The sequence below is a fragment of the Anoplolepis gracilipes genome, chromosome 7, assembly GCF_047496725.1.
Source record: "Anoplolepis gracilipes chromosome 7, ASM4749672v1, whole genome shotgun sequence".
Lineage (NCBI taxonomy): Eukaryota > Metazoa > Arthropoda > Insecta > Hymenoptera > Formicidae > Anoplolepis > Anoplolepis gracilipes.
Window position 1 is genome coordinate 7,741,683 of NC_132976.1, and position 23,351 is coordinate 7,765,033.

At 27.2% G+C, this 23,351-nt stretch overlaps 1 protein-coding gene and 1 non-coding gene across 2 annotated transcripts; one reads left to right on the forward strand and one right to left on the reverse strand.

The window, feature by feature from the left end:
- The first annotated feature begins 1,053 nt into the window (after positions 1-1,053).
- Positions 1,054-21,811, forward strand: LOC140668038 (fatty acyl-CoA reductase wat). The gene is made up of 9 exons (XM_072896572.1): positions 1,054-1,318; positions 15,396-15,726; positions 16,294-16,542; positions 16,818-16,963; positions 17,050-17,159; positions 17,391-17,586; positions 17,993-18,244; positions 18,730-18,987; positions 19,395-21,811. Exons 2-9 carry the CDS (start codon positions 15,415-15,417, stop codon positions 19,495-19,497), a joined length of 1,626 nt encoding a protein of 541 aa, XP_072752673.1. The 5' UTR covers positions 1,054-1,318; positions 15,396-15,414; the 3' UTR covers positions 19,498-21,811.
- On the reverse strand, positions 21,635-21,708 carry Trnai-aau (transfer RNA isoleucine (anticodon AAU)). Its single transcript has one exon. It is a non-coding gene; the product is annotated as a tRNA-Ile (tRNA).
- Positions 21,812-23,351: the final 1,540 nt, after the last annotated feature.

The following is a 23,351-nucleotide window of genomic DNA, read 5'->3' on the forward strand; positions in this document are numbered from 1 at the left end:
AGAAGCTGTACCAGACCCAAATAATTGGGACCACATCTGCGACTGACAATTCTTGAATGCGATGTTTCTACCTGCTCTGTGAACGGGAGTTTCCAGTCCTTCTGCATAGTAATGTCTTCTTCAAGAAACTGCTATTAATTGATCAATTTTTATTAAATCGATATCGTGATACTGCTAATGTAAATATTTTTTTTCCTTATTCGCATTTCATTTATAGGTAATTATAGGTAATAATCTTCATCCTTCCTTCAAGAAACCGGATTTTGAATCCGAGACTATTTCCTGATTAGAAGCTCAAACTTCATTTAAAAAATTACTTAATTTATTATAATGATTTAAGATATAGATTTCAGAAGTAAAATTCTTTATCGTGTCATTGAGAAATAAATTGTATTTTAAAGGTAAACCGGTTTTTGGCAGATTGAAACTTGTAGCAACCATTTCATATATTAATTTTACACACGGAAGATTTTTTAATAACATGAATTTGTAGTAGACAATAAAATGATTTAACTGTATATCGAACTGAAAATAATTTTTCAGTCTCTAAATAAACAATAAATTTTCTATGTAATATTCTATCAAATATAATAATTAATTATTAAATATCATCTATTTTTGGTTATTTATAATATTATATAACATAAATTTTCTCTTACTCTCATATCTTACTATCATCCTATTCTTTATCTATTTTCTATATATATTTCGTTATAAAATGTGAAAAACATCAGAATCAAATGGTGGCATCTTTCTTGACCTCGCGCTACTATTTCAAGATTAATGATTTACCGAAGAAGTCATTCTGGTGCGCATTTGCGCATATCCGTTTTCAGGAGACAAACAGGAGACACCATTTATCTCTAGAAAATATCTTTAGTATATATAGATATACTATATTTTAATTCATTCTTTAGTTTGTCATTTGTGTGAACGATGTGGTGGAAGTGGAGGAAGAAGACAAGCAACAAAAAGGAGGGATACGGCACTCGATCAGGAAGGGGTACGAAGAAGTAGGTGTGGGAAAAGTGGGACCACTGTGAGGTTCAACTGGAGTGACAAAATACGGACTGTTTTACTCGTGAAAAGTCGGCGAGACAGAAAAGAGGATTGATAGATTCACGCGCGCGAGGAGAAAGTTATTACATACATACCTACCCGGTATTCACGTCTACTTGACTACCTGACTGCCTGTCTATTTGGCCGAGCACCTGAGCCAGCACGATCATCCGTCTTGGCTTCCTGCCTATCTGCCTACTTACTACCGTTGCCGCTGTGATCTGGGGAATCCCTTTGTTAATCATCTCTCGACATTAAGGTTAGTGGAAGATTAACATCATCGATTGATATGCAAAACACATTCGCACTTAGTATGCGATGAATTCGCGTCGTGCATTTTTTTCTATAGTTATAACTTATCACTTGTTGTTCTATCATACTGTCTCGGCTGAGTTGTTCTCCAGTCGACTTCTACTACTCGCGAGAGTACAGGACGTAGCGATTTTGTTAGAAGCGTAAGTGAATTTTATTAACAACAGTTCAAACAATCAACATATTTCAAAATTAATTTAACATTCTAAGAAAAGTAAAATAAATCTTAAATAATCATAAACTTTAAAAGTTCTATCAACATTTTTTACAAGTTATTGTAAAAAATATTACTCTTTTATGTAGTTTGTAATTTGTATGTTATTTTTACATCACACTTAATTAACTTTTAAAGTTACAATAATAAAAATAAATGTAAAATTTTATGTCATTTACTTAATATTTCTAGTTTGTATATAAGTAACACACAATAAATGAGTTATTTTAATTTAAAATTTAGAGTGGACATTTATGAGACATGCAAAAAATATTAAAATTAGCATTTTATTTTTTACTGGATGTACTCTGTGTATTGGATTGACCAATAAATAATGTTTTTGTTTAAATAGATATATTTTTGTGTTTTTTCAATAAAGCATTATTCCCAAGTTATAAAATATAAACATATTCTAAAAGCTGACACTTTAACGCGATGAAAAAAATAATTTCATTAAATGTTCTTAAATTATAATCTTATTTTGAAAATGACAACAAGTGCGTATTTTCGAGCAGTTATGCATTTTATTTCTGCAAAGAGAAAAACACGATGCAAATCGTACAAAATTTTTTCTATTATTTACACCGCTCTTTTGTCTTTGCCGAAATAAAAAGCATAATTGCTTTTGAAAAAACAGCTTCTTTTTATTCATATTCAAAATAAGATTAATTCAAGAAAATTTAACCAAACGCAACAATTTTTTTTATGACGCGTTGAAATGTCAGCTTTCAAAATACATATATATATATATATATATATATATATATTTTTTTTTTTTACAGTTTAGGAATAATGCTTTATATTGACAAATACAAAAAAGTTATCAATTGCAAAAAATTGACATTACTTTTTGGCCAATCCAATATATCGTACTTTTTTATTGAAATCTGTGGTTTTTTAAGTTTGAAATCGTGTACGCATGATCTAAAAGATAACATTGTTGCCTTTTGTTCCTGTCTTTCTCTTGATACTAGCTGATTAATTTTAATCTTATTATTAATTTTAAAAAATTACTGAAAAACAGAAAGTTGTAATATATATATATATTAGTATTGATAGATAGTCGATTCGTGCCATTAATTTCCACATTCTTTCTTTCCTCCTTCTCTCTCTGTCTCTTAAACATAAAATTTTAAACTTTAAAAATTTTTTAAAAATTTATTCAATTAAATATAGATTGTTACGGGAACCAAATGTAAATTTATTACATTTGGTCCCCATTTGATTGTAATTTAAAATGTAAATATATCATAATTAAAATAAGGAACACAAATTAAAATTTATTTGAAAGTCTAACATAAATAAATAAATAAAATATAATTACATCATCTAATGTTGACAAAATATTACATCTAATATTGACAAAAATATACGCGGCAAAAATTTATTAGATTAACTGACATATTTCAGATTTCGTAACTTTTACGAGTTTATTTGCAACTCAGAGATAATGAGAATAATTATATTATAAAGATGTTAATATAATACTCTTGTGACATAAGTAATTAACATACTTAACATTTTAATAATTTTCTTGAGTTGCATCTTAATTGCAAATTAAACATACAAATTTAAAATAATCACATTATTTAAATATCATCATCGAGATATAAATGCTTAATTTTATAAAGTCATGCAATGACAGAGAATTTTTTTCGTTTTTGAGAATTTTGCCAACATGTAAGTTTGGTCACGTATTTCAGCTTCTTCGTGTTTCTTTATGGAATTTGCAACTGTGACTTTTTAATCGACATTTCGTTCGAAAACCGATTAGTGTCACTTTTCGCGTAAGGGAAACAACTCGTGGTGATTCCGGCTGCTCAGACATTGTAACAGTAGTTAGTTTAACGCGAAAATTATGGGATACAGAAACGACAAGTAAACTGATGTCAAGTACACATCACAAACAATAATTACAGAAAGTAACATGAGATTAACGTTTATACGTATGGATTAATCCAACTGAATAATTTTTAATTTAATCTTATACTCGATTCTTCTTATTTTGCCACTATTTATTTATAATTTTATTAAATTTACTCTTTATCCTACGTATTTTCTGTTATGTAAAAAAAAATATATATATATATATATATATATATATATATATATAAATATATATATAACATTATTTTTTTCTTAATGAAGTTTTAAGTTTGTTAAAATTTAACTTTGTGTTAAAGTTTAATAAATATTCCGAGATAAATCATCCGTTACTTCTGCTATTCCTATGTCAATATCAAAATGATCTTCTTGATTTGGTTTTAATAGCTGCAATTATAATGACATATGTACATATTAAATGAATGTACGATATCCTACATATGTAAGAAGATATTCCTTACAGACGATTGCTTAATATTGCATCGTTGTGCTAATTGCGCATATCTCTTGCGTTATTTATAAAGTTAAATTAATTGGATTCGTTACATATAAAATTAACGATTACATATTAACGTATAGTTGTAATATTAATATAATATACAAAATATCAATTTAAGCGACATAAATTTTTTCTATTATGGCAAAATATTAAGCAACGATTTTAATAAGAAATATATCCAAACCTTACAATTAGATAGTTGTTAAGATGATTAAAATTGAAAATTTATAACATTAAAAATTTGAAAAATAGTAGCTTTTCGTTCTTCATTAAATAACTACTAATATTAAATTTATAAACAAAATCAGGTATATACATTTGTACAGAATTCAATAGATCAAATAGTGTACACTACTGTATTAGTAACAGTATACTTATATATTAGTAATATAAGAAAACAAAAATTAATAGATAATACAGTTATTAAGAAATATGAGATATGATATTTATTTGTCATTTGTTATCTGTTTAAAAAAAATAAAGAGTTTTGAATTTTAATAAATTAGTAAATTAAGTTTTGAATTTTAGTTTTTATAAAAATATAATTTTGAATTTAATTTTGAAGAAATCAGTTTTCTCTTCATGAAAATAATTGTCTATATTTTAAGCAACAAAATCGATGTACTGTATACTTAATGACTACGATCAAAATACAATAATTCGATTGCGACAAAATCTAATAATTCGATAATAATACTCTTACTTTAAAAGACATATTCATATTACGATATTTTTTGTCCTCATTTTCATGCAACGAGAAATCGACCGGCTTCCATGATTTACATAAGGAGATATCCAGTTGCGTTGCTCCTAGTGGTTTCAGATTTTCATCATCATACTATTAATTGTACGCACTATACGTATTACATTTTAATTTTTATGTCATTAAAATAATGATACAAGTATGTAATAAAAACTCATGTGATGATTACTCACAACGAACTTTGTACTGTTAGTAGTCAGACCGATGCAGTTAAAATCAATTAACTATTATTATAAAAATTAAATTTACATTTTGATACAAATTAATACATCCGTCTCGTTATAAGTATTTTTGCTTCAGATTAAGTTATTTTCTATCATTTTATTATGCATCAGTAAATAAAAAATTGATATTTAAACACATTTTTTGTTTAAATTGACATTTAAATAAAAAAAATATATTTTTTTTTTATTAATAATGCATCAAGATGAGAATCAATAATCTTTGCGAGATTCTCAAATGTCACATTTATTAAAATAATAAATTAATTTAAAAGTACCAAATATTGCTATCACTTAAATGATTTAAACTATAATTACGAAATGCGGAAGAAATTAATATATCAACTTAAGAGAAAGTTATGTAAAAATTTTATTTACATTTGCACATTTAATTATTGTACTTATACTTTTAATTATGAATCTAATTTTTTACAGTTTTAAAGAGAGATTAAAATTAAAAATATATCTCTGTGATTAAAATTCATTAATGTGAAAATATCCTTGAATCATCAAAGTGCTAAGCTCTTGAATTAAAAATGTTAATTATTCGTGTGAAAGTTAAATACTTTTACATAACACTTACAACTAGTACTACCAAAACACAAAGTTTATTTTCAAAATACATATAATTTGCAGCTTTGAATTTTAGTTTATTTACTCGCTTAAAAATATTAGAAAAAACATTGAAGCTCATTAATAATTTATTAAATATATATATATATATTGCGTTCTTTTTTAAGTTTTCAAATCTATTAACTTTTTCACGTTAACTAGCGCCTATACCAATTCTCTATAGCTCAGCGTATGATTTAAAAATAAACACACGACATTTAAGGAGACAGTACGCAATAATTTTTTACTCGGTTATACTTTCACGTACTTTCTCAATCTTCTAAATGCACAAATAATTTTGTTTTTTTACAAACTTTATTAAATCGAGTCATTCATGCTACTCAACTGTTCGAAAAATCAGGTATGACATGTTCAAATATGTGGCAGTAGTACAAGAAGAAAAATGGAACGCACCGTTAGGGCACCGACAAACATTTTACAGCATCCGTGTTCCGTACCGTTATGTCGCTGGTTCGACTTAAAAACGTGATTTTTAGTATTTTTCGGGCATTGTTAAAGAACAAGTAACACTTTTCAGAAACCGATAAATTAAGTCCATTTCTCTTTGCAAGAAATTTTATCTAATTTTCTGCAATAAAATTTTAAACATGAAATATTTAATTTTTTAAACGCTTTAACTCTAATACTGATTTATATCTGTGATTTACTAATTAGATATTAAAAATAATCTGTTTTCCTGACTTACTCTCAGTTTATCGATTTTTATCCATATTATATATATCTTATATATTCTATATAGTATATATCGAGTATTTATTTATAAGAAAACTTCTTAATCTGCATTTAATTCTGCGTATACTGCGTATTAAAAATAATTTGTTTTCCTGACTTCCTCTCAGTTTATCGATTTTTATCCATATTATATATATCTTATATATTCTATATAGTATATGTCGAGTATTCATTTATAAGAAAACTTCTTAATCTGCGTTTAATTTTGCGTATACTATTATAACACATAAAAGAAACTTTATCTTTTATAATATAAAAAATTTGTCTATAGACAAATATTTATAAGAAAAATTTTATATATGCAAAATTAGTTTATGTCATTAAGATTAAACGAGCGTAACACTGTTTAATATAAATGAATGCATAGAATAACGTGTAAAGTAGTATCTGTTTCTTGCAAGGTTAAGGAAATGCATTAGCACTGAACGCGGAACTGTTGAACAATTAATTTATTGAGATGGTCGTGTACAACATAGTCATTAATCATTTAACGAATTAGCATTATTATTAGCCGAGAATTTTCAACATCCAATTAGGATTACGTATTAACATTGTTGCTATTAATTATGATTGTTGCTTAAAGCTCATCAAAGACTATTTCAAGAGTGATACATGTCCAAGATAAAAGATGAACATAAATAAATAATCGAAGCTATTGTTGCATATAATCATAGCATTAGGCTTGAAGGCCAGAACAATGTTAGTTAATCATACTTAAGTTATGGTTATCTAAGCACAATTGAAGTATTCTTCTTTATTTGTTACGATTAATTTCGCGATTTCAAAGGAAGATTGCTCTAATCAGCGTACTAAGTGATCAATCTTTTCATCATAAAAGGAATAATTATTCTTTGCAGTTTTTAATTTTATAACAGTAGTTTTTTTTATTATATTATTATATTACATATATAATTCTTTTAATAAATACCCATCTATATTTACTTTCCTTGTTCCTAAGCAAAAAGTATAGCGCAGATGTTACTGTTCTTTTTGTTTTTTTTTTTTTAGAGAATACATTTCAAAATTTTTATATATACATAGTTTCTGAAAAATAAATAAATATATATATATATATATATATATATATATATATATATATATATATATTCTAAAATTATTTTTGATACTTCAAAGAGAAATCTAGAATTTTGTATGTAAAATATTAAATAATCATCTATGAAAAGTGTTAAAATTTCTTTTAGCTGTCTCGTACCCCACCGTTTCTCGACTAACGGCTCATTTCTCTTCAGAGCCTTGAAAGTATCATCCAGGACTACCGACGTAGCTCATACTGTATATATGTGGTTGTCTCATCCCGAAAGCAACCTTCACGCGTCCCGTGAGGACGTGACCGCGAGATAAAGATTTGTGGCTCTTTAATGAGCGATTAAAACAATATGTTTATAAAAGTAATGCGTGTATCAACATTGTACAATGTTGTATACCGCTTATACAGTTACGTGAGCGTAATAACGCGTTGCGTGTTGTGCAAGTGAATCTTTCTCGGGCGTTTGCGTAATGTTTGAGTCTTGCCGTTACCACCGGCACCATGTCGAGTCTTCCGCGTTGGCTCATAATGAGCTCGATGCCTAAGTTATATTAAAATAGTCACTCCTCGACGCGGAAGTATGCCTACTCGAAGCCGCCCTTCTCCTTCTTACCTTGTATATACGAAAGCCATTTAAATTTTTCGGAAAGGAACGTGAACGGGTGGGGTCAAATAAACAAGAATTTCCATCTCTTTCTTTTCTTCTTGGGCGCTCTCTCGCGTGCCCAAATGTTATACAAATATACTGGGTGCTGTTCTCTCAAGCGCGCGACCTCCTTCTGTACTTGGAAAGCAAGCTGCTAGACCAATCGACGAGAGGATCGAAACATCACCATCAATGTACCGCAACGAATCTCGGACACGATGAATGGCAGATGTTGGATAAGGTCGTCTTTAAGTTAAAATGCTAATATTTGCAATAATTAATATATGCATGATAATTTTTTTTTCGCGAATAACAAACCTATCAGATTATTTCAATTATATTATTGTCTTTCATACATGTATTTTTGCATATTTTTTTTTATAAAATATGTTTTGTCTTATTTTTTCGATTTTATCATAAAACATAAACACATTTATCATAAAAAAAAATTTGATGTTTTTTAAGATAATTTACGTTCTGGCAAAAGAAATTACTAAAATAGTTATACATATTTTCATAAGCTAGGAAGATTTAATAAAATTTGTCGGTTTTAAAATTGTTATTATTAAATTTCATAGGTTTTAAAATTGTTATTATTAAAATAATTATTAGAAAATTATTAGATAAATTAAAAAATTAACAAGCTTACGTCAAAAGTCATAAACATAAATGTAGTCTTAAAATTCAGAAGGACAGTAAGATCATTTTAATTCTAAAAGTGTGTTACTTTAATTGCCAGAAAAGAAAAAGTAAATTATAATATTATATTTGCATTTACGCATTTTAGAATATTCAAGGTGATCACGTTTATTCATTTTATGATTTAATTATCATAAAAACCAAAACATTAGAAAAATAATTTGTTTGTTCTCATTTCCTCATATTAAACACTTACAATTTATTTTACATAAGAAATAAGAAATAAACTATTCTGATATTTTTAAAAAGTCAATACAGAAAATATTACAACATTTGCTTATTAATGCAAGAATATACTGCTACCTAGTTTTAGACGAAAAATTGTAAAGAATTTCTAGATGTCAATAATGTACAGAATTCAGTTTCTATACATATTTTTTTTATATTAAATTTATCTTATAAATTATAATAGCTACCAACGATTTTTTTGAATTTTCCTTAAAATCCTCTTCTAAAGCATATATTATGTGTTATTTTACTTCGCACATAAAAATCATCTTTATTAATGAGTAAATAGGATTTTATTTCATTTTTGCACATTCATAATATTGTATTAAACACAAAGATTTACATGCAACTAAATTACCTGTGATGTTTTTAAAAATGAAATAGAAACAGAATAACAAATATATGAAAGAATTATTATTATAACCTTTGCATATTGAGTACATATACATACATATTCAAATTCGCTACTTAACATCTAAATTGTATCAATTATTTACCTATAAATATAATAATTCTAATATAATGTAAGTTAAAAAAAAAAGTATGACGCAAGTAAGAAATATGTATGTTTTGTATCAAAATCGCAAAGATACGCATTAACGCTTGCTATGTTTATGAATTAAAAAAATGTTGGGGTACTGGAAACCATAAATTTTTTTTCGACCATAAATTATGGCAAATTAAAAATTAAATTTTTAACACATACACTTTTAAATATATTTATAAAAAAAACTCAAAATATTTTATTAAAGTAAAATTAACCGAAAAACAAAATGGATCAAATTTTTAAAGTATTCTTTATATTTTTGACGAATTATAATAACGAATAGCATTATTCTTAATTCGACGTATCAAATCTATAATTTTAAATAACAACTCTGAAACATTTGATCAAGAGGCCATTTTATACATTCGCTGACATTATCCGATGTAAACATATATACGTGAGAATAGATTGAATTTTCTCTCATCCGGATTCTCGGAGTCCGATAGCTGTAACCGGCCAGTCGGAGAAAGTAAAGAGCCGCGTATCCGGCGAAATTATTCGCGCTCGAGCTCTTTCAATTCCAGATGTGATGTAACCAGTTGTGCGTTTAGATCTGCCAAGGCATATGAATGCTGCAGAATTCTGATATCTCTTGAAGAAAATTCTACGTACGTTATATAAATTTGAAGACGAATAAAAATGACTGCGATATTATTTATTACATGCAAAAATAATTAAAAAAAAGTATAATTCATATTTCTATATAAAAATAAACTTTTGAGATTTAAGCTGCGTTTGAGAAGACGCTCTGTCCTTGTTCAACTTTCAATAAATAACAAAAATAGAACGATTCTTTTTGAACTAATAACGTCTCCTCAAACGTATTACTAATCTGACGTGTTTTTTTCATGAATCTGATGTGTAATTTTTTGCAAAAAGATCAGTCATCATTACTCAAGCTTACAGTTAGTGTTTTTCCAGTTAGTTACATTGCACAATAATGCTAACACCTCTTCAGACGCACTACTAATCTACATATTTTTTTCACAAAATTAATGCGCAATTTTTTGCAAAAAATCAGTCATTAACTCAAACACTCCGTGATATTTCATTCGTTTATATAGTATGATAGTGATCATGACGTCGATTATTGAGTGAATGCAAAATAAACTTGACAAGACTCGACGCTAGCTTTATATATACATATGTTTTTTAAATAAAATAAAAAAAGTGACGCGCTAAAACATTATGGCCTTTTAGAGATGTTAAACCTCGAATTACAAAGCTAATTAGCATCTAAATTGTATCATTAATCGTCATGGTCATTATTGTACAATGTAGTTAAATGGAAAAACACGGAGTTTGAGTAATGCTGACTAATTTCTTTGCAGAAAATTTTGCGTTTGATTCCCCAAAAAGATATATGTCAGGTTATTGATGCATTTGAGGAGACATTAGCGCAAAGAGAATCGTTCTGTCTATGTATATATATATATATATATATATATATATATGTATATATATTTCAACTTATTTATATTTCTTATTTATATCTAATATAAAAAAGAAAATTTTTAATTTCTGGTATCTCTCCTATATCACCCGTTTTAAACGCTCCTGTCTTTTCCCGTCTGCTTGTAAGCTTTCTTTTCATTTCATCATTACATCTATGCGATTCGACCGTTGTTAAAGACGACTGTCTGTTCAGAATTTTATTCCATAGCAAGGAACGCTCGAAGTTCACGATCGACTTTCACCAAGCCGCGCTTCTGGTATGCGTAACGATTCGTATGACGGGTTGCTTACTTTTGACTCGCTAATTATAATTGCTACACATTCGTATTAATTAGCATATTTTTGATCAATATGCTCAAATATTAAAATCAAGAAATATAACGATATCGTTATGTAATAATATAGTAGAATATATTTTATGTTAATTGCTACAAAATGAAAGTGAAACGTGCTTAAGTAAAAGCAAAAAGTAAAAGCAGAAATACATGCACGAAACATCGACATTTAAATAATTTTCTACTTTTACCATGATGGATTTGTTTGCTAACGTCATTGCTTTTAAGTTAATCATTAATTAATCGCACATTTAGCATATTAGATGTTTATTCATAATTAGTGTATTTTATTTTTATATCTTTTCGTGATACTTCCTTTAATTTCTTTCTTGTAAATAAGTAATAAACAATTATTTAAAAAAATTAAAATCTTTAAAACACTATTAAAATCTTTAAACAATTTATATAATAAATTGAACGTGCAACGAGTAAATGATGAACGACATAAGAAATTTAACATGCTGATATGAAATCTTCAGTCACTCCAAACATTGCACAATCCGTAACTGTTATGTCACGATTACGGTTCTCTTACAAAATGAAATAGTTTGTGACGTAGAACGAGCATGAAAGGTTTTGCAAATTACCTTTCTCTTCTCAACGCAAATCTGCGTTGTTATTTTGAAGATGAGCATAATCATGATGTGATTTTTCTCGCTTTCAATGAGACAAGCAATGATACAAGATGTGATTTCTCACACTTAACTCATTATCTATTATTAATTCACTGCATGTGACACTATAAGGTACATTTTCTCTATGTTTCATATTATAAATACTTTGTAATATTTTTAATTCCAAGAGAAAATCCAGCCTCTTTTCGTGAAAAAAAAATTTTAAATCCGAAAAAATACTTATTGGCACTTGAAAGAGTAATTCGTTAAAAATTTGTAATCTTTTTTGTTAAAAATACAAGATATTAATATCTGAAAAAATACTAAAGGAAAAAAATATTAAATTATTTTATTCTTATACTTCTTCCTTTTATAATTAATAAATTTTTTTTATTTCAATAAAGTTTTTTTAAAATAAAATAAAATAAAATTTAAAATAAAATAAAAAAAATTAAAATATTTTAATGATTGCTGTAACGAACGTCTTGCTTGGGTTATGCATTATTCACGCGAGGAATGAATGTGGACGGTATCACGAAAATAAGAAACTAAAAACTGTTGAAGAAAGAGAAAGAGAACTGACTGGACGAGAGATTAATGGTACGAACATAATGATGTTTTTGTCCCGCTTTAATAGCAAAAACCTATCTTTGTGCGCAAAACTTCTTGTTTACTAAACGCAACGAAGAATAGATGTTTTTTTGCGTTTCACAAACGCATTAATTTTTCACGTTTAACAATATATCTACGCTTGTTTATCAAAAATTAATTACCCATAGTAAAGGCCATGAAGAAGCTCCGTTTCCTCTTAAGATTTCAAATAAATGACTCAAAATTTAAAAAAAATGAATACCTACTGGAAATTTAAGTTTTCTGCTAAAATTTGCCTCTTATCAAAAAATCAATTTATCTACTGTGACCTCGCATTATTTTTGGTCATTATTAGTCATAATTCTTATTATAAAATCTAATCCTTCATTACATGTTGATTGTATTGTCAATGCCACGTACAGCGGAAACTTTGATTTAATAATGCACATAAATTTGTTATTAGTAATTAAGAGATAAAGACTTTTAAAGAAGTTTTCGCTATATTTATTTCAATTTAGATAAAAAGTAAGTACTCAAAAATACATATAAAACCGATATCAATGATTCACTTATTTATGTTTATAGTAAAAGGTGACTTTTAATAATGACACTGCATTATTCTCATATTTAACCCTCAAACACTATACATGGGTTAACCAAGGTTAATGTTAACAAAAATGTGTGTCATTTCTAAACGGACGAAGTTATAACTCAAGGCTTGGGAGAGAGAAACTTAAATATTCCTACTACAAATTCCGACAAATAAATAAAAAGAAATTCTAGATTTTGCTAACACATGTATGTAAAATAGGTGACCAAAATAGTGTGGTGTTCAAGAGTTAATTTTTACGTGTTCATTAAAAAAAATTTTTATATATTTATTAAGAAAAATTTAAAAGAGCAGGCAAAATTTCGATAAATAAATCGATCCGCTGCTGATGGAATAATAATTGTTATTATGAATAACATTGTTATTATTGACCGTGGCTATTATTTTTGTTGTTTGTTTCTGTTAATCTTATACTACATTATTTTAGTTAATTTTGGTTAGTTTAAATTAGATTTTTACAAAAATAGTAATTTTATATATGATTTTTGTTCAGAAAAACGGAGGATATTTTCAAATGTATTTTTTTTTAATTTTATAATTTTCAATAAAAAAGGAAACGGTAGTCTCCAAAGATACAGAAATATTTTTTAGTCCATCATCCCCAAAACATAAGAACTGGTTACGCCCCTAATTACGGATAACGTAGTAGCTGCGTATGCATTACTGGTAATGACTTAACAACTTAACCGACTTTGTGCACGTTTGCGTATGTATTGGAAAGAGCTCTTGAAAAAGCAACTTGGCAAATACCGCTCCGACGAGGAGACAGAATGTACATATGGCATAAATATATTATCGTTTGACGAAAGCATGAATGTTCAAACGTTACGTCCTTGGTAAGATTCTTTGAAGAACGATGTCCTTCATAAAGAAGATATATTTGCTTTTTTCATCTGGCACGATATTTAAAAAACGACGTATTCTTTTAACGGGACGTTCTCCGTACAAAGAAGTACGTTGGTATCATTATTTCTCTGTGGTGTTGACACCTATGCAATATTTGTTTTTCTTCAACCAACGAAGTATTGCGTTCGAAGAATAAAATACATATCAATAACTTGTTGCGTAAGAGTTATACAGCGAAACAATAAGATTTCTATCAAAGCCTTTCAAGAAATTTAAGTGGTATTGTACAGCACATAAATAAAAAATGTTGAAAGCACTGGAAGATTGTGTGTGTGTATTTATAATAAATAATATAATACTTATGTACAACAAGATTATCAGAAGATCTTAAAAATATCACATTAATTTTGAAATAAGCAATTCGCTAAATAAGAAAAATGATTCTAAAATATATAATTTTTTACTCGAATAAAATTGTTTCGAAAATATTCTACACTTTTCGCGGACAATAAATAGAACAAAATGAATGACATACATTTTTTTAAACTTTTTTTACGATTTCTTTTACATAGACATCGTGTAGAACAAGCATAAATATAATACATAACATAAGAAATTCCTGCGTTTATAACAGTAAGATAGAATGAAAAAATAAAAACAGATATAAAAACAATGATATTGCGCCTGTAATGTCTAGTGATATAAAAACAAAATTAAAGTGAATAATTCAAGATAATTCCCAAAAAATATATATCGCAAATCTCTTGTGATGCTAGACCGAATGTTTGCGATGTTGAATAACTGTGTGAATATAAATTGTAATAATATACAGCACATTATATAATATTTGTGAATAATGCTCAAAAATATTTTTATCTCTTCTTTTATTTCTTCCTTTATGTATTAAAAAAAATTCTCAAAAATAAAAAAAAAAATAAAAATATTTAAAAAATTAAAATAAATATATTTTATTTTTAAAATAAAATTAAAAAAATAAATGAATATACTCCCTTTAAATATATCGTTAATGTTGAATACGCAATGTTGTGTCACGAATAAATCATGTTCATTTTTTTATTATATGTAATATCACGATTGATAAATTTCATTTTCAAATTGAAATCTGATCAGATAAAAAAAATATTCTTCAAGCATATGCAAAAAAACGTGATTCTGCGTAGCTACAATATCGCGATACTATTCTTCTCTCACGTATCTATCTGTCACATGAATGATGGTGGGATTCGCGAATCTCCTCTTATCCACGTACAGGTGATAATAAGAAAAGCAAAACGCGACGCGATGCCAATCGGCTAATCAATCCGATGGACGGCGAAAGGCTTGCAAAAAAGGCAGTCATCTTTTAAATTCGACACAACGCAGTTCGTAACGCGCCAGGCTGCGAATACGAATTAGATACAATCGGTTCGGTGAATAGACGCGGCTCTCGTTGTTGCAGGTGCAAGCCCGGAGAAGCGATGGTGGAGGTGCTTTTGGATCGTATCGACGGCCAGGAGGTGGCTGTCGTTGACTCGAACTGCATACCAGAATCGCCGACGAAATGCTCGCCAACGGAGAATTCGTCGCCGATCAACGAGAAACTATCGCCGATTCAGGAGTTCTACTACGGTCAGAGCATCTTTATTACCGGTGGTACCGGGTTCATGGGCAAACTGCTGATTGAGAAGCTTCTCAGGACATGTCCTGGAGTAGCCTCGATCTACTTACTCGTGCGTCCAAAGAAGGGCAAAGACGTGCATCAGCGCACCGAAGAGATCTTTGATGACACGGTAAGTCTTTGGTGTTGCAGGAAGGTCCTGTCTTAAACCTTATTCAATTTTTGAGTCTTGTTATTTTATTTATGATTCTAATGATTGTAAAAAAAAATAATTTTTAATATTATAAAAGATTAATATTACGATTTTGATCCATAATATTGAAATAATAATAATTAGATGCAACAAATCACACAAACTAAATCTTATTGTTAATATATATCTTTATATTATTCGTGCATGACATATATATACATACATACATATATATATATATATATATATATATATATATATATATTGTCTATTATACGTGCATCGCACGTCAGCAATAAACACTCAACGTTGACGTCAACGCCCCATTTAATTTCTTTGAAAGATAATTTTTTTTTTAATAATCATAATTCTTTAATATTGATTTTATTTATCTAATTATAGTGTACTTTTTAGAATCTTCGTATTTTCATTTAAAAAAATTTAATTTTAACACATAGTTTTAGCACTATATTAAGAACGTTAATATTAACAAAATAATAAACGACATTTATAATTAATAATCAATTATTATTCTAATTTGCATAGCTATTTAAAAAACTTAGAGACGAGCATCCAAAGTTTCGGCATCAAATCGTCGCTATAGCAGGAGACTGTAGTCAACCGAATCTGGGAATATCCTCGCAAGATCGGGGCACTATCATTCGAGAAGTTTCAATCGTTTTTCACGTCGCGGCTACTGTTAGATTCGATGAGAAATTGAAACTAGCAGTACCCATTAATGTCAGAAGTACGAGAGACGTTCTGAATCTTTGCAAGGAGATCCCGAATCTAAAGGTATTTTAATGTCAAAGAAAGAAGTAAAACAATGAAATCATAATTCAACAATTTATCTATGCATGAAACATGTGACTCTTTTTATTATGTTCAATTGGATAAGTTTTTTCTGAAAAATTACTGTGTCCACACGATTGATTCATACAAATTTGAATAACAGAGTCAGAAATTATTATTAGCCGGGTTTCTTGACATGTTAAACATACGATTGCTCATGTAAGTGTCCGTATGTTTAACTTAAACGGCGCCATTATCATTTTATGCAATTTCCTCAGTCTTTTGTGCACGTGTCGACTGCGTACGCAAACTGTCCGCAAAGCATGATCGAGGAGAAGTTTTACGACCCGCCAATGGACTCTGACAAACTAATTGCGCTTATGGAATGTGTGGAAGACAAGTTGGCTGAAGACATCACTCCACAGTACGTGGACTCTTCTTTATTTGAATTCTTAGTACTCATAAAGACAAAATGTGTGAAAAGAAAAACTTATTTCTCACTATTTACAGATTATTAGGAAAATGGCCAAACACCTATACTTATACGAAGGCAGTTGCTGAGAATGTGATTAGGAAACAGGCTGGCGACTTGCCAATCGGCATTTTTCGTCCTGCCATTGGTTAGCATAAATTACCATTTATTCATAATAACATTCGAAACTATCAGAGTATTTTAGTACGCAATATATAGTCAAAATTTGACAAAAAATTTCAAAATAGTCTCTTTAAAAAGAGAATATTTTTTTATGTTATATTTAATTATTCAATTATTTAAATAATAAAAATAATTAATCGGGAAATGATATTATAATTAACTTTATAAATAATATTGAAGATCTTCCTATTTTTAGTAATCTCAACGTACATAGAACCAATTCGAGGTTGGATTGACAACCTGTATGGTCCGACAGGAGTTGCTGCTGGTGCTGGAACTGGATTGTTGCGATCAATCCATTGCGATGGCTCGGTTAACGCAAATGTGGTACCTGCCGATTTGTCTGTTAACGCTCTAATCGCGTGTGCGTGGGATGTAGCAAATATACGAAGGTATTATCCATTTTTTGTCTCCCTTCTTTTGCTTTTGTATTTTTTCTTTTCTTATCTTTTTTATCTTTCATTGATATAACAGAATGTCACGTATATCAAATATTAATCACGCATATCAAATATTACGCATATCACGAATTAATTGCGACGTTTAAAAATACAACGGGAAATATTTCGACATTTGTATGCAAAAAGTTTCAGTTTAAGACGCAATTAATTTAATTATTACTTGATTTCTCATCAATTTAATGGCTGTTGACGCTTTAGGTTTTTTTTGTGTGAATGATTGTTTAATGTGATCTAAATTCCAGTATGCAAAGACAGGCAAAATAAAAATTTTTAAAATATTACGAGGTATTTGTAAAGAATGAAGATGTCATCATAAAACGTTACATCATCGTTTCAGATCGAACAACAAATCGCATACCGATGTTCCAATTTATAATTACGTGTCTAAGGATAATCCGATAACTTATGATGAACTAAAAGAAATGTCAGCAAAGTATGGTCTTGATATTCCCTCGACTAGGGCAATTTGGTATTACAGTTTCAGAAATAATAAACACAGGATAATTCATCTATTCTTTGTGTACTTTTGCCACTTGTTGCCAGCTTTGTTGGTCGACACTGCGACTGTCTGTATGGGTAGGCAACCGAGGTAACATAATCGAAGATTTTATATAAAAAGAATAAAAAAATGCAAATTAAACACAAATTTTATTTATGTTAATATTTATAAAAGCTTTCATATTTTGAAAAATGTACTGAAAAATTTTTATATATTGTTTTTAAGAAACTAAATAATATTTTTAAATATTTTCTTTTTTAAAATTTAAAATTTATATAATAATATTATAATAATATATATAATTATATGTATAACTTATATAATTATATAATAATAATAATAATAACATATGATGATATAAAATTATTAATAATAATTATTATAATTATTATAATTATATAATATTATAATTTATATTATAATAGAATTAAATATACATGACATAATTTAAAATAATTTACCGCGAACGAACACTTAGAATAATTATAGAAAAATATTGTTCTTCACCTTTTATTACTTTTATATTAATAATTTTATATTTATGTGATTCAAATCACAGGTTGTGTATGTTGCAGGTTACTTAAAGTTTATAAAAAGATTCACAAATTTATGGATGTGTTAAACTACTTTTCCACGCAAGAGTGGAAGTTTACCAATGATCGGTTGCAAGCGTTGTTGGCGAAACTCACGTCCAAAGATCGCGAAAATTTCTTCTTCGATATACGGGATATTGATTGGAACGTTTATTTCGAGACTTATATTAAAGGAATAAGGGTATATCTCATTAAGGATCCGTTAGACACTCTGCCACAAGCACGTGCCAAATGGCAAAGGTATATGAAATTTATATATCCCCTTAGCATTGCCGTATTTCAAAAACCATAAAAAAATTTAATTAGTTTTTTGTCTGCTTTAACTGTTTGAACGCGAAATTATACATATGTATATGTATAATATGTACATGTGTTTATCTCTGAATGTAACTTTAAAAATTTATTATGTTCGCTTTATGTTAGCTTTTCAATAATATTTTGTGCACGATAAAGAACTGAAAGATTATATATATTATTTGATTAAATTTCTTCTTCTTTATTATTTCATTATGTCTTAAGATTTTTATTTATAAAAGTTTAAACCCGGACTATATTTTAAATATAAAAATATTGTACGTAAAAAGGGTTTTATATTTAACTTGTTATTTATTTATGAAAATACTAAATTGATCAAGTACTCATTACAGATTATATTGGAGCCATCAAGCACTAAAACTTATACTGGCATATGCTTTTATGAGGTTCTCTTGGATGACCATCTCTACTCTCTTTAACTTTTTCAAAGTGTGACAAAAATTAACATAAATAAGGAGAATCCTGAAATTTAGGATGTACGTCCTGGAAGCGCGAAAAAATAAATCGTGAAGAGTGGCGTCTTGTTTTTAAAAAAAAACCACAAGCGTACAAAAGAAACTCGAGAAGAAAAAAATGGAAAAAATTAATGAAAAAACTGTCGCATCGTAATTCTATGTACAGAACATGGTATTACGTATGTAATACAAATATAATGTATTAGATGTGTGATAGAGGTCAAAAAAGATTTGAATAGCAACAATTTGTTTTTTTTGTTTCGTATTGTTCTAGCTTCAGAGATCTCCGCAAATAAACTGTAAGTATAGCATTATATGTTACCCTATTTTTCCAGTAAAGTAGATTTGTAGATGTTATCAAAAAGAGTAAATGATATTAAAAAAAGAAGTTTAATAACTGTGCTTTATAGAGCTTTACTGTGCTATATTATAAGTAAGTTTATTGTGGGATTGATAGAGTATTCGTTATATGTCGTAGCAGCAATTGATTGTATTTTGAAAATGATTCTGATTTAAAAAACAATTTTATTAAAATATATAGGTATAAATATACCTATTAATGAATTAAAAAATTAAAAACTTTTAATAAAAACATCTATAAAAATTGTAAAAGAAGCATAAATAGATAATATAATTTTTATTCTGTCGAATTAATTTAAATTTTATTATTCTATAAATAAATATTATATAATTAATTATTACATAAATAATTATATAATCTGATTTGTATTATTATATTTTAACAGTTTTTGAAATTAGTTTAAGATTATCACAAAATATTTTATATATTTTTATTAAATTTGTATTTATTCATCATTCTGATTTTGATTACATAATAATTAGAAATAAAAAATAATTGATTTTAAAAGAAAAATATTAGAAGAAAAGTCAAAATAAAATTGACTCAATGAGCTAGTTCTTAATTATGCAATTTGATTAAGCCCACGATTACGCCACCTGTTAGTGCTTATACATGTTTGATGAATCAGCGTTTAATTTGTGCGCGATATTTCGATGAACAAAGAAATACTTAACGAATACAAGTGCTATCCCGCGAAAAAAAACCATACTTATAATTTATACTTAATATAATCGTTGTTTTTATTGACAAAAGAATCTCATAAATCTAAAAATTCTGATTTTGATAAAACTTTGCATACATAAGGGAGATAAATAGATGTATTTAGAAATTTTTGGTTGCGGCTAAAAATTCTAAGAAATAAAACCATCCCACATAGCATGGTTTTTTGTTTTTTTCAATATATCTCGACAATTATTTGAGTTATCAAAAAATCTATAAAAAAAGTTTCATAATAAAAATGTCTCTATTTAATCACATAAATAAAATTTTTAAAAATAATTTTTGAAAAAAATTTAAATTGAAAAGTTATTTTTTTACACTTTTATTTTATATATATATATATATATATAATAGAAATATTTGTACTATCTCTTAGAATCTTTTTTTTAACCGCAACTGAAAATTTCTAAATTTATCTATTTACTCCCCCTACATGTATGCAAAGTTTCTTGAAAATCAAAATTTTTAGATTCGCGAGGTTCCCTTGCGATTTGGATATTAAGTATACACAAAATACGAGTGAACCAAAGGACATTAAGAGAAAGCATATTTTGTTGATGTAATTATACGGCATAGGTATAACATATATTATAGATATGTACGATAACACGTGCCGTGTACGATAATACGTAGTCGTTTATTTAAAAATATACGGGTATATGGCAATACATAATGAATATATTGAAATAAAATATGTAGTTATTTAAGTAATATATATATGCGTCGTAAATGAGTTGAAGAAAATGAAAATATAAAGATCGCTATGACCATTGGTTCTTTTACTTGTATTATGTATATTTGATTCAATTTTATCGATGGAACAATGATTCTAACAATCAATATAAAATTATATAATCGAACCATATCTTAAGCCACAGCATATGATAGGTATTTAACAGTCCCATCTCTAGTATTAAAATAAAAAAAAAGTTTGAATACATCTTGTTAATAATTTTAATTATTTATTTTTAAATTTAATATTAAAATTGAATTGCAATCATTGTAATTTACAAAGCATCAGACTCAAAAAATATTGTGGCCCATGGGGGGATCGAACCCGCGACCTTCGCGTTATTAGCACGACGCTCTAACCAACTGAGCTAATGGGCCTCACATTTATCTTTCTTACAATAATTCTTTTTCCATCAGTTTATGATTTTTTATTGACATAAATTAGAAACGTGTAAAAAATAAAAATGCAATATAATATGAATATTATAAGTTATATTTAAATTGTCATTCCTATCTGTTTCAATAAATAATCAAAAAGAATAGTTATACAAAATAAAAAGAATAATTCTTTGTATTATTTTTCTTCTTTTTCTAAATATATTAATAAAATTTTAATTACAAATTTAAAAAGACACAATGATAAATACATATATAAAAGAATTAAAGAAATATGTGTGGCAAAAAATTTGATTTACGAATATAAAGACACAAAATGATAAATACATAAAAGAATTAAAGAAATATGTATGGCAAACAGATATACAAGCGTCGGAAATATGATTATATATACATATATGTATATGATATGATACCCGTTATTGTTACAAATATATATTTTTATCTTTTACATTTTGTTACAATAACTTTGTATAAGATTTTGTAAAATAATTTTAAATATTGTTGTATATATATATATATATATATATATATATATATATATACATATAAAAAAATATATAAATTTAATCTGCGAATTTTGTCTATTTTATTTCTATATTTTCATCTGACATTCTAAAGAAACAGTGTATTATTAGTAAATCGACGAGAAAAATACAATTAAAATATCAATGTCTACTCAAATCTTGTAAAAAAATTCCCAGAAAATTCTCTGATTTTTCAAATATTTTTCCAGGTAAGTAAAGAGAATATTTTTCAAGATTTTTTTAATACAACTTCCTCTACAAAAGGTTTTTTATTACGTTTTCTAATGTTTTTCATTCATACGAAGGAAAAACACGGAACTTCTTAAGTCTCAAGTGCTAGATTTATAAAAGTGTAGTAAAAAAACTGAATAACTTAAATAAGACAAGCAATTTTTACTTGCATAAAATTTTCATTTTTTCATTGTTAAAAATTAAAAAGAATATGTACTTCATATTCAATATTATATTAAGACATTGAATATATAAACAAAACAAAAAAATATATATATATATTTATTTATAATACATTTTAAACGTATAATCTCACAAATTAAACAAATAGTTCTGATCATTAAATAAAAAAAATTGCTCAGAACAGACTGACAGTGAGACGTCAAGTTCACGCTGCATCTGACTTTGACTGTCGACGATTTTTTTAAACATTTCTTGCCAGATTTTAAGCGTTTGAGAGTTTCATAATAGTTCTACAAAAAGTTCAATGAGTAAAAATTATTAGAATATTAATTAAACAAATTAATTTGCCAAATTAAATGTTGGTCATATTTCAATAGTTTTACGTTAATGAGATTTCGTGTCAATCTTCCACTTTTAATTTCTAGAAAGAATTTTATGCATAAAAATTATTAGAATATACTTATTAAACAAATTAGATTAGCGGCAAATGTACAAGTACCGAGATGAGATGCTGTCATATTTCAAAGTTCTATCGACTTTAAATGCAATATCGTGTTATTTTTTGTATCGTTCTGTATAATTACTTATATTTTCTGAACAGAATTCCATGCATAAAAATTATTAAAATATTTATTAAACAAATTAGATTGAGGCGCCAGTAGTACAAATCTCATTTGTGTCCAA

Coding starts and splice junctions, on each gene's coding strand:
- LOC140668038 (XM_072896572.1), top strand. CDS start 15,415: ATGGTGGAGGTGCTTTTGGATCGTATCGACGGCCAGGAGGTGGCTGTC. Junction 16,543..16,817: donor AGGAGATCCCGAATCTAAAG/GTATTTTAATGT, acceptor CAATTTCCTCAG/TCTTTTGTGCACGTGTCGAC. Junction 16,964..17,049: donor GCTGAAGACATCACTCCACA/GTACGTGGACTC, acceptor CACTATTTACAG/ATTATTAGGAAAATGGCCAA.